This window comes from Triturus cristatus, chromosome 3_1 (genome assembly GCF_964204655.1).
Source record: "Triturus cristatus chromosome 3_1, aTriCri1.1, whole genome shotgun sequence".
Lineage (NCBI taxonomy): Eukaryota > Metazoa > Chordata > Amphibia > Caudata > Salamandridae > Triturus > Triturus cristatus.
In genome coordinates, this window is record NC_140583.1 from 771,213,858 (window position 1) to 771,227,361 (window position 13,504).

Consider the following 13,504-nt stretch of genomic DNA (forward strand, 5'->3'; position numbering starts at 1 on the left):
GTCAAGACTGATTTGCATATGGCTGGGTTCAAACTGGAATGGCAGGGCAGCAAAAAAGTGATGGATTTAGGCCCAGATTTCTGTACTGGGGTGAATGTATGGCATTGTTCTGCATTCTGTCCATCAATTGCTGTTTTTGCATTCAACGCTGTACTGTGGCCTGCACAGAGCTTTCACTGCACAAGTTACTCGAGGGCCTCGAAAATTGCGGCACACAGAAGAACCCCATGATCAATGTTAGCAAGACAAGGTATATGCTGCTCAATCCAGGGGGCAGCTTGAAAAGTGCATTTAAAGTAAGTATAATCTGCCCGCTGGACCGTCTTGATTTATATGATTACTTGGGAATAAAGTTCAAGGCAAATCTATCCTGCACGAAGCCGAAGTCCAAAGGCAAAGCTAACCTGTCCCAGCAGCTAACGCTGTTCTGTGGTTTAATTATAAATTCGGTCTAAGACTGATTAAAACAGCCTTTCAGACCTACCAAGCTAAAGCATTGGCAGCCAGCCTGTACGGGGCCGTGCTCTGGGCATGTATTAACACTTTTCTTGCCTTCTGAAATTTGAAACAATATTTTTTCACCGCCTGTTACAGCTTGCCCCTGGCACCCCAATTGCTGCCCTATGGCATGAGCTTGGCATGAACAATTTCAGAGTTGTTGCTGTGCTCAAACCTCTTTTGTATTGGCATTGAATATGGACTAAACCAAGTCTTGCAACCTACCTTAAACCTGTCCGTGAAATTTGGCAAAGCACAACTCACATAATGTACCTTGGTTTATTTATCTTGCAAGCACATTAGGATGTCGTAAGTTTTGGACCAGTCCACAGGTCATGATCCCCTCGACTCTGGAAATGGAGACAAGTATTGGTTCTGAATGTTTAATATGCAGGGAGCTGAGCTCTTTACATTGTTACAGGAAATTAAACCTGCCCCCTGCTACGAGAAATGCTTGGATCTGCTCTTCCCTGGAACAGAGAGAGCTTCAACGCTCAGGGTAGGTTCACTTCCGGTAAAGAATTATACGAGGACTTAGTCGACCAAGACACTGTTTACCATCTGCAGTTGCACACAAGGTGGCGATGAAATGCTTATGCACTTTATCCTCTTGTGCAGCTCTTCCTTGTCAGCTACAGGTTATGCCTACGCTCGCTCTTTAAGAAATACAACAAAAGCCATTGTAATGATGCTAAGAATATATTCCTCTAAACTGACTGTGAATCCATCTTCAACCCAGTGGCTTTCAATATTTATGCAGCTTGGAAAGTTCTGTGATTGCATGCCACGAATAGGCTGACTTCTGACTATACCCCTCATAATGTGAACCTTAAAATTAATTTCGGTATTCCGGTTTTATTACGAATTTGGCGATCCTCCTGTTGGCCTGCCACCGAGGCGCCAACAGGAGGACCGCTCGGAATGTTGAGCGCCCGTCTGCCGGATTACAGCTGTAATCCATGGCAGGTGGGCGTTGCTGCGGCAGTCTCACGGCGGTGGTTGTATAAGGCTCAAAGGTGAGCCTTAACTGCAGATGCCGCCGTGACAGCACCTGCAGCATGTTCCTGCACTATATAGCATGCATGCCACACCATGCCGGAACTGGGGTGTAATTCCAGGGGGGCACAACATGAACCCCTAGTCCCATAAGCGTCAGGGGGCCCTGTTATGGCCTCCTTAGTTGCCTCTACACCACCCTTTTCATGGCAGGCTCATCTCCATGAAAGGGGCAGTGGACAGGCAACCTGTAATATGCTGCCCCCTTCTGCTGCGCGACCGCCGCAGTATCCTGGTTCTCTGGTGGACGTGGCGGTCTGACAGCTACACTTTGAATACTGCGAGCGGACCAGCAGTGGTAGCGGTTGTCGGACCGCCACCGCACACCATACTTGTAATAAGGGCATTAGTCTTGAGCTATTGTTTGTGGCCACGATATAAACTTGGGATCTATCATATTATCTTTGGAGGTATTTTACTATAGCCTTATAGCCCACCGGCTATACCGGCTATTAATGGCCCACTGCATCGTTAAAGTCCCGAGCTGAAGGCGAGGGACTTTAACAAGGCAGCGGGACTTTAATAGCCGGTATAGCCCAGCTACGAAGGGCTATAAGGCAATTAGAACATTCTGCCACTAGAGGGCAAAATGTTCTAACAAATAAAAGAAAAGCTTCAGGGAGCACAAGGGGATTGAAATCCCCTCAGGCTCCCTGAAGCCTTTGTTCACAGAAGCATTGGAATGTTGGAGGGCCTTACACCAGCCAATATAAGCCTGGAGCACTCCATTATTTTCAATGGAGCTGCCAACATTCCAATGTTCTAATATAGCGCAACGGTTCTGAATCATGTGGCAAGCTGCAATACACATACACTTGGAGGGTGAGACGTGAGGTAAATGCATCTGAAGGAAATCACTATGAGATTTTAAATTGCTTTATATATCATTGGATTAATCTGGTAATATGAAATCTCTTAAGAGTTAGGTATAGCTCTGGAGTCTAACACAATTATTAATCAATGCTTGGTTAAGCACGTTTGCACTTTAGAAGAGAACTTTAATTTCCAGGCGTGTCTGCTTAATCTCTGAACTAATGTGTTTGATTGCAACATCGTGTTTGTCATGTATAGGTTGTGTAAATAAATTTTTAGTCTAGATATTGCGATCCGGAGCAGGAGGTGATAGCACACGGTGGTGGCTAGATGAGCTATTTCGAATATGTGTTCCTATACTTAGTAGTTAAATGAGAATTAGCCGTTAAGGTCAAGGTCGAAGCACAGATGGTGGGAGTGATCGGCCTAATTCTACATATGGTAGCTGACTGTTCTTTATTCCTCTATATTATTCGATTGTCTTTATATTTTATCAATATGAAACTTCTATGAAATGCGATAAGGTAACAGAATTCGCCTAGTGCTGTTCTCTACTTGTGTAATATTATGTATTTTATATTGAAGAGTTTACATTCGTAAGCCGAAACAATAAATAAAACTGTAGCTACAGGCGGTACTAATTGTTACATTTGTTGTGTGCCTTCAGCAACCGTGTTCCTGGAGCTGTGGAAGCGGCAGCGAGCGAAGGATGTCTCGTGGTGGAACCTGTACAGCTGGGATGAGGATGAGGTGAGTGGTTCGAAGCCCTTTGGCACTGCCCTCACCTTAGGGTATGTCTGGCTCAAAAGGGTGGGCCTGGCATGAGCAGGGCTTCAGTTTCGGGGCGAGTGGTCACGGGTATTTCCAGATTGATAGTGATCACAAGCTATTCACCTCTAAAAACAGATGGTGTGCAAGAGGTTTGGAGAGTAAGTCCAGCGCCAAACACCCACACCCGCAAAGTACAACCTTAATTTGGCACTAATTGGAACACTTGTTTCTTTTCTGAGGAGGCAAGTCACTTATAAATATTTTTAAGACTGTCGATTTCACCTTTTTCCTCAGCAGCTATGGCATGTCATATATATGCTCTTCATCCTGTGTTTCTTAAAATAATAACCTTTCTCTTTGAATCCAACACAAGTCCTTTTTGTGCATGCAGTTTGTATGGAGTGTGCTTACTGTTTTTAGTGCCATGCCACCGGCAACAGTAGGCTTAGATTTCCACCACTGAAGGAACTTCACTGATTAATCTGAAAACATATTACAGACTTTTCGGAACTCTTTTGTTTCTTTGGTTCTCATTGTTACCTTCCAGAAAGCGTTCTCTGTTGTTAGTTAGGAATACAAGGGATTTGTTTCAGTTTTCATGATTTTGATTTAATTCTTCTGGTACAGTTTGGGGTCGTATTGTGTCTAAACCACTGTAAAGAAGAACCCTCTGTACACCATCCGCCAATCAAGGGGGAGGCAATATGCCAGGAGAGGAGAGGTGTATGCGCGAGAATACCAAGGGTAGCAAAAGAGGCATCTAAGACACTGGTGTTATGATCCTGCCTCAATGTTTACTGTACTGAGGTAAAACGACATCATTGTCTCTGTGTTGCTATGGCACATTTTTATGGTTTTTACTCTGTGTTGACCCCACTACCTCAACCCTAAAACTACACTGACCTTTTTAAATTAAATAACTGCTATTTTAATTAATTTAATTATGCCAACCTTTACCCTTCCCTTTAATTATTCAAAGGTATTTTTTCAATAACTAGCCCTAACCTCAACTCTTAATTAATTTCAATTAAATTCATTAGTATCGAATTATTTATCCTTTACTATTTTATATAATTAATTGATATTAAATTTAACTATGAACTCGCATGAATATTTTAAATTGATTAATCAAATAAAATCAAATAACAAAATACATCACATGAACCAAATTCTAACACTCTTTCCTTAATTTAATTTTATTTTAATTATTAAGTAATCTTAAACTAGCATTAATGCCAACTTTAAACATAATCCTATATTATTTCATAATAAATTAATTTAACATAAATACTGAATCCTATCCTTTACTTTTTAAGCCATATTTCAGTTCAAATTAAATATGTACCTAGCTATGACCCTTAATTGATAAATGTTTTAATTTGTAATCTATTAATTTATAAATTCTAACCCAACCCTTCAAAGTATTTCATTTATGTCATCAATTACATAAAAATGCAAGCCATGCATTAGACCATCCGCATCCTTAAAAGAGCTAAAATTAAAATTTGTGTCCCAAAATAATTTGCCCTAATCCTAACCATGAACTAATTTAAATTAAAATGTACTTAAATACATATCTAATTAGCTATATATATATATATATATATATATATATATATATATATATATATATATATATATTCAAACCACCTCCAATTTCACTTCCGAAATCAGACTCCGACACTTGGGTGAGTTTTACCATCCAGCTTCAGTTTATTTTCTCTGCTTGACGCGTTTCGGCACACTTGCCTTTTTCACACTGGGAAGTCACTAAAAGAACACCGTTTTTAAACACATTGTGAAGGTCACATGACATGTTTGTCAAATAGATATAGTGAACAGACTACGTAAGAGAAACACCATCATCACTGTGCATTAGACCGACTTTTTTTACCTCCTCTCTTACTCCATTAGTTAAAATCACTAATAGATTTACATATATAGTATTTAAAAAATATCATAATATATATGTTAAAAACTCTGTACATGCTCTAGATGTTGATTCATTGGGAAGAATTATTCTTAGTTTCACATGATTATAATGACATTGTGTCGCCTTAAATTTGATTCCCACTAATAATTGCTGTTTCCCGATATGCTCTCTGGATAACAAACAATTTAAATACCAATCACTTATTACTATGAATCAACATATACATTTTTCATCATGTCGGTCACACTGTCCATTTGCAAAGAAATCTCGGGCAAGTGCCCAAACGTTTAGGTCATATCCAGTCCATGATTCTGTTAATAAATAAAAACAGATTTCAATTCAGTGCAATGTTGATAAAGTGCAAGTGCATTACAGTACATCTGATTTTTTGTGCAAATTTTTGGTTTCTGTGCAAAATAGCTGTTAAAGTGCAAGACCTTTATATCAAAATCTAAAAATTAACAGAATTTGTCAAAATTACCACACTTACATCAATACTCTGTGAATTCTCTAATCAGAAGCTAATCTGTTATGTTTTTACTATATTGTTTTGTCTCAGTGTGCCACCTCTGGATTGTAAGATCATAAATAAATTCATCATCTTGCTAGTGCAAAAAATCAATATGTTCTCACATTTCCATATCATTAGAGGTACATAACACTATTCATTTAGCCAATGATACTGACAGAGCATTTTCATCAAATGACCTAATATTGCATTGTTGCTCATCATGTTGCCATAGACTCAATATACCAATAAAATGCAGTTGTTCTTTGACCTTCATACTTTTTAAGTGTTCACTAGTTAGTGTTCAATAAAAATAATACAATTCAGGTAATGAAATGGAGAATTGATTTAATACTCATATTAAATGTACATGTAAGTCCTCCTCAATATTTAGACCATTTGGAATTTTGGTGTTATATAAGAGTATGTACTTTGATTCCAATTTCCGCAACTTTCTTTCTCTGTCGCCACCGCTCAGATTTTTAGGGATTTGATCTATTGCAAAATAAACAAGATCGTTCATGTTTCCCTGGTGCTCTTCATATATATATATATATCCACACGAGCCCACTCGATCGGTATAGCAGGTTTATTTTTGGGACAGCAGAGAAAGATGAGGCATTTCAACCACGTCCGTGGTCTTGGTCACATGACCATCGCCTCCAATACATGACTTTTAAAGGGTAAGTGCACATTAAAAACATAGACATAAAAGAAATGTTCAAGGCACATTGTTTAAATTTGTGATAACAAAAATATTCATAATAACAGGCGCAGCTGCTTTGTAAAGAAGAAATAATAAGGTACTGCTCATTCTCAGTGATTACCATTTGGTGGCATTTAATGAGTCTCAAAAAATGTGTCCATTAACTTGGTACCAGGCTAATCAGTGATTAATGCTCGGTGTGTGATTGGCCGTTAAAAATTAGGAACTAGTGCCCTTTTACCTATTGGGTGGCTATGTGCTATGGTGTTACTAGAGGGATATCCCTAGTGAGTGAGATAAGTGTAGGACCTGCCTCAAACATTGTGCTTCTTACTCAGTGATAGTGATAGTACCCACGGCATGCACTCAATAGTGACTAGGAGTAAAAGGTGGACATTCTGCCGATAGACTCCGGTGCTTGTAATCCTATCACAGACATGTAGTTCATGGTGATTTCAGCCACAGTCCTGTACAAAATCAGAATAAAATAACATTAGCAACATAGCATACCATAGACAATATTACAGTTGTTCACGGTACTACATTCACTTTAAAAAGTAACATGAGACCTCATAAAGATAGAGAGTTGATAATGCGCCTGTGTTTAACATAAGAAAAGGTGCAATTAAAATTTGAGAAAGGGAGGAAGAGGTAGGGCGTGAGTAGTCAACCAATGCCTAGGTGCTACTAAAGGGAGTGTTACATTACAGGTGAGAATATAATTCTTCGTCCTGATTCAGGCCGTCAGAGAATTTGGTGCCTGCTAAGAGGATGAAACGCGATTCAAGTTTGCGTAGAGCAGCTGTGCTGTTGCCCCTTCTCAAGTTGGGTGTGACTGTATCCAGTCCAAAGAATTTGGCTTTGGTCCAGTCAGCCCTGTGTTCCCTTGAGAAGTGTCTTGCTGCACTGTAGCTCTGGTCACGATTTGTGATCGCCCGCCAGTGCTCTAAGATGCGTTTTTTGATCTGGAAGGTAGTGGACCTGATATACCACAGATGGCAGGGGCAAACAATAGCATACACCACAAAGTCTGTACTGCAAGTGATGAGTTTGGGGATTTTCCAGAGGGTCTTGGTTCTCTCTAGTGTGACCTCCAGTACATTGCTGCTATTTTTACACGCTTTGCAGTTCCCGCACTTACGAAAGCCCTTTGCTTGCCTAAGCCAACTACCTTCCTTGGGTTGAAGATGGCTGTGTACCAGCATATCTCTCAAAGATGTACTCCTCATGTATGTTATCCAGGGTGTTGTGCCTATCTCATTCCTCTGGATTGGATCCTGTCTAAGGATGTCCCATCTGTTCCTTAGTATCCTGCGTATCTGGTTTGATTGGCTACAGTATCTAGTGATAAATCTGATGGGTTTTTTGGCGGCATTCTCACTAGTCTTAATGTGCTTGACTTTGTCTAGAATCTCATCCCTTGACTGACTCTAAACTCTTTTTTCTGCCTGGCTAATGCTTTTTTGGAGTGCCCCCTTTCCCTTAATCTTATCTTCATTTCCTGCTTGGTGTTTTCATATGCTAAGGTGGTGCTACAATTGCGTTTAGCCCTCAAGAATTCGCTGTAAGGGATTCCCCACTTAAAGCTGGGCGGATGGGAGCTAGCTGCGTGTAGGATTGAGTTTCCTGCAGTTTTCTTCCTGAACAGGTTTGTACTGATTTTACCGTTTTCAACACTGAGTTTGAGGCCTAGGAAGGCAACAGATTTCTGGCTGTAATGTCTCGTGAATTTTAAGTTAGCATTGTTCTGGTTAAGACAGTCAATAAAGAGATTCAGTTAATTCTCAGACCCTTTCCACACAAAGAAAATTTTGTCTATGTACTGCAGCCATTTAGACTCACAAAAAATCCAATGTTCAGTTTGGTCATTCCAGAGCACCTGCTTCTCCCACCAGCCCACCATGAGGTTGGCATAGCTGGGAGCGAAGCAGGTGCCGATTGAAGCACCTTGTAGCTGCTTATATTGTTCCCTCTCAAAGATAAAAACATTCACTTTTAGACATATTGTTATCATATCTAAGAGCATGAGTGTATGTTCCAGAAATTCAGCCCTGCAATTTTTGAGAGAGAATTTACAAGCCTTAATGTCATCATCGTGTCTATTACTTGTGTATATATATGTATATATATATGTATATATACAGGTAAGTAATCCAAACAAATGAAAGAGGAAACTCAGGAAGGTTGCAGTTCTGTGATCTTAAGACACAAACTCCGATGCATTTTGGCCTTCCGGCCTTGATCACATGGCCAAAGAGAAACATCATCAACAATATGAAACGGGGTGACAATGATGGGCACTATCTTGAAACGACCTGAATAACAACACAATATAATCAATTGTAATCTATTCAGCTAAATATTCCTAATAATTACTAGGTAGCAACATAATGCATATGTAATATCATGTTTTTTTATTTTACAGTGAAGTGGGGTAGAGGGAAGTGGAGTAGTGAAGTTCGGTGGCTTAAAGTGGGGTAGAGTAGAGTGGCATACTGTAGAGTGGTGTACAGTGAAGTGGTATACAAATAGTAAATTACGTTTTCCTAACGTATTTTCAACCTTTGGTTTTTTCATTGAATTTGTATGTTTTTATTTTTGAAAAACAAAACTGGTTTAAATTGAAGTGGGGTAGAGTGAAGTGGGGGGACAGTGAAGTGGCATACAGTGTCGTATACAGAGGTCAGGTAGAATGAAGTGTGGTAGAGTGAAGTGGGATAGAGTGAACTCGGGTAGAGTAGAGTGGCATAGAGTGCTTTGGTGCAGAGTAGAGCACTGCGGCGTAGAGTGCGGTGCTGTATAGTGTAGTCGAGTACAGTAGCATAGAGTGGAGTGGCTTGAAGTAGCATAGAGTAGAGTGGGGTAGAGTGAAGTGGGGTAGAGTTGAGTAAGATAGAGGGAAGTAGGATAGAGCACACTGACGTACAGTATAATAACGTACAGTGAAGTGGGATAGAGTGAAGTAAGGTACAGTACAGTGAAGTAGACTGAAGTGGGGTAGAGTGGAGTAGAGTAGAGTAGAGTGACGTACAGTGTAGTTGCATACAGAACAGTGTTGCAGAATACCGTGGAGTCACCTAGAATGAAGTGGGTTAGAGTAGAGTGGCATAGAGTAGAGTGGCGTAGAGTACAGTGGCATAGAGTGAACTGGGATAGAGAGGCGTACAGTGGAGTTCCATAGGGGTAGAATGAAGTGGGATATATAATGGTGTAGAGTAGAGTTGGGTACAATAGAGTGGCGTAGAGTGAAGTTGGATACTGTGAAGTGGAGTACAGTAGAGTGGCATAGAGTAGAGTTGGGAAGACTGAAGTGGGATAGAGTTAAGTGGAGTAGAGTAGCATACAGTACAGAGTACAGTGGTGTAGGGTAGGGTAAAGCATTGTATAGTTGAGTAGAGTGCGGTGGAGTCAAGGGGAATGGTGTAACAGAGTGGGGGAGTGGTATGTCATACAGTAGAGTGGTGTGGAGTGTCGTAGTGGAAGTGGAGTAAAGTGTCTTAAAGTGGAGTGGTATGTTGTACAGTGGAGTGGTGTGGCGTGTCATAGAGTGCAGGAAAATGCCGTGGAGTAGAGTGCAGTGGCGTAGAGTACAGTGTTGTAGAGTGGAGTAGAGTAGAGTGGAGTGGCATAGAATGTTGTAGAGTTGAGTGGCGTGGAGCGGAGTATAGTGGAGTAGTTTGTCATAGAGTAGAGTGGAGTAAATGGGGGTGGAGTAGCATAGACAGAGTTGTGTAGAGTGGCATGGAGTGGAGTAGAGTGTTGTAGAGTAGCATATAGTGGAGTAGAGTTGTACAGTGGCATAGACAAGCATAGCATTGCGCAGTGTAGTGTCATACAGTGGAGTAGATTGGAGGCGTGTAAAGTGTCATAGAGTGGAGTGGAGTAGAGTGGAGTAGAGTGTCGTAGAGCAGAGTAGAGTGTACTGTCATACAGTGTAGTATTGTAGAGCTTTGTACCCTAGACTGTTGTGGCGTAGAGTGCTGTGGCGTAGAATGTTGTGACATAAAGTGTTTTGGAGTGGAGTAGCATTAAGTGGAGTGTAGTAGGGTGGAATAGCATACAGTTGGAGTGGCATAGAGTGGAGTGGCATAGAGTGGAGTGTTACAGAGTGGAGTGTCGTAGAGTGCAATAGCGTACAATGGAGTGGCGTAGAGTTGACTGGATTAAGGAGGAGTGGCATAGAGTGGAATAGCGTAGAGGGGAGTGGCATGATGTAGAGTACAGTGGTGTGTCTTAGAGAACAGTGGAGTGGCGTAGAGTGGAGTTGCGTGTCATAGAGTAGACTGGAGTGTTATGTCATAGAGTGGCGTGTCGTAGAGTGTCTTACAGTGTAGGGGGATACAGTGGAGTTGCGTAGAGTGGAATAGCATACAGTGGAGTGGCGTAAAGTGTTGTGCCATTAAGTGTTGTGATGTAGAGTGTCATGGCATTCAGTGTGGTTGCATACAGTGTCATAGTGTACAGTGGAAGGGGGTGGAGTTGAGTGGTGTACAGTGACTCAGAGTGGAGTAGATTGACGCAGAGTGGCATACAGTGGAGTAGAGTGTCGAAGAATGAAGTAGCATATAGTAGAGTGGAGTGGCATGTCGTAGATTGGGGTGAAGTGTCACAGAGTAGAGTGACATAGAGTGCTGTAGAGTGGAGTGTTGTAGGGTGAAGTGGCATCTAGAACAGTGTCATAAAGTTGAGTAGCGTTGCATACAGTGAAGGGGCATAGAGTGGAGTAGAGTGTTGAGGAGTGGCATACAGTGTAGTGGGTTGTCGAAGAGTAGAGTAATATGTCATAAAGTGGCATATTGTATAGTTTCTTATACTGAAGGGGATGTATATTGGAGTGACGTAGAGTGAAATGGGATGTTGTGGAGTGGCGCAGAGTGGAGTATCATGTACAGTGGGTTGGGATGTTGTAAAGTGGAGTGGGCTGTCATAGAGGGGAGTGGCATGTTGTACAGTGGACTGGCATAGAGTGCAGTGATGTGTCATACAGTAGATTGGAGTGCTGTCTCATAGAGTGATGTGTGAAACACTGTCTTGGAGTGGAGGGGCGTAGAGTGGAGTGGCATGGAGTGAAGTGGGATGTTATATAGGGGAGTAGCATGGCATGTTGTCGAGTGGAGTGGCATATCGGGTGAAGTGACATGTGGTCGAGTGAAGTTGTGGAGTGGTGTATCGTAGAGTGGAGTGTCACAGAGTGGAGTGGTATGTCATAGATTGGGGTGTCGTAGAATAGAGTGACATGTCAGAGTGGAGTGGTGTGTCATACAGTGAAGTGGAGTGGCGTAGAGTGTTCTTTAAACAGACGTAGCGGGAAAATGGGTCAAGGTATTTAGCTGAAATTTTACAGAACTATAGATATAATACTGGTCCTCATAATACTGGTCTTCATCATTATCCTCTTGGCATCTGACATGAAGCTCAGACGGACTATGTGCTGCCCCAAAAGGACCTTCATCCTCTAAATCATCATCATCAAGCAGACGCGCAGGTGGAAAAGGGAACATCCTACTCAGTTATGTGTGTGCAGGCTGTAATGTCTCTGTAGACAATCTGGTTGACAGTGGTATGAATGGTTCTGTCATTCCGCCGTTGTTGGTACTGTCAGTGATGAGGTTTTCACTGGTGGTGTTGTTGTTGATGGGGCCGTCATTGACGGTGTCATTGTCGACTGTATCATTGTTGACGGTGCCTTCGTCAACAGTGTCTTCGCCGTCAATACGTCTTGGTCAACTGTGCCATCATCAACAGGGTTTTTGTAGACAGTCTTGTCGTCGACGATATCGGTGATGTTCAAATGATTAGTGATAGTGCCGCTCAAGTAAAGGTCGACGTTGTAGTAACCGTCAATGGTGTTGTCGTCAACGGTGTCATCATCGTCGAGAATTCAAGATGTGGTTTCGAAACGGCCTTAAGAAATTTTGGGGCAGCTGTACGACCTTTTTTTGCGGTTGCAAACTGGAATTTGGTCCATTTACGACAGCAAAATTGGTCGGCCCCATGTACAAACCTTATTTTGTGAGTTGCTAACCTAATAGCGTCTCTCAAAATATGGTTTGTGACTCGCTATTAGGAAGGGGTTAGCCAAGGGCATCTCTTCCTAATAGTGAGTCTGACTGCAATGTAAGATTGTTTTGCAACCTCATTTGCGGTCGCAAAACATTCGCAGCTTACCACCCTTTTCAAAAGGGTGGTAAGCCAAAACTGGAAGGGGTCCCCCGGGGACCCATTCTCCTTTGTGAATGGGTGCGTAAATATATTCAAGAGCAGGCAGTGGTCCCAGGGACCACTGCTTGCCCTTAAAAAATGAAACTGAAAAGTTTCATTTTTCTTTTTTAAATGCATCCCATTTTCCTTTAAGGAAAACGGGATGCCATTAAAAAAAACTGCTTTATTAAAAAAGCAGTCACAGACATGGCGGTCTGCTGACCCCAGCAGGCCACCATCCCTGTGAGTGCGAGCCATTCCCAATGGGGTCGCAAATTGCGACAGCCTCATGAATATTAATGAGGCATGCAATTAGAGACCTCATTGGGAATAGCAAACAGAGTCTGAGACACTGTTGTACATTCACTTTTGCGAGTCGCAATTTGATGCAATTTACGACTCGCAGAAATGAATGGTCGTACATCTGGCCTTTTGTCATCGACGGTAGAGAAGATTACTTTTTCAAGTGTACGTCCTTTAGTAGTAGGTTCAGACCGAACTTGTTCTGAGGAGGTTTTTTCCTTTCTGGATTTATGTGAGCGTTCCTCTGACATATTTATCTGTCCTGATGACCCAGGATGGATCTTTTTCATTGCCTTTTTTGGTGACCCTGGAGGCACTCGCTCATGGGACCTATCCCTTTTACTGGATTTTACAGTCTTTGAGAAATCATCACTATCCTCCTCAGAGAGAGGGTTGTCCTTAGATTAAAATTTTTGCAGCCAAATTAGTAGTTTGCCCTCTCTATCTTTTAATGTCCTTTGAGAAAAGGGGTGAATATTTTCCAGCCCTTTACCTTATGTTCAGGATGTAGAGAGTAGATGCATTCCTTGTTTGGCCTTTTCTTTTCACACGATCCACGGGGCCTCAACAGTTCTTTCCTTGCTGGTTCTGACATGGTTGTTCAATCAGAATCTGTATATGCATGTCTTATTGTCTTCCTTAAGTGAAATCCTCCAAATAGAGAAAAACTGTAGAAAACTGAGCAGAGCTCAGGTAGACTCCCATCACACGACGT

General features: G+C 41.7%; 1 protein-coding gene across 5 annotated transcripts in view; it reads left to right on the forward strand.

Annotated features, from left to right (window-relative positions):
* Positions 1 to 13,504, forward strand: part of ANO9 (anoctamin 9) — a 519,627-nt gene that overhangs the window by 326,544 nt on the left and 179,579 nt on the right. For all 5 annotated transcript variants that reach the window (XM_085644947.1, XM_085644948.1, XM_085644950.1 and 2 more), the window contains one exon: positions 3,035 to 3,117. In XM_085644947.1, the coding sequence (XP_085501073.1) occupies positions 3,035 to 3,117 (83 nt within the window). The remainder of the gene's footprint in view (positions 1 to 3,034; positions 3,118 to 13,504) is intronic.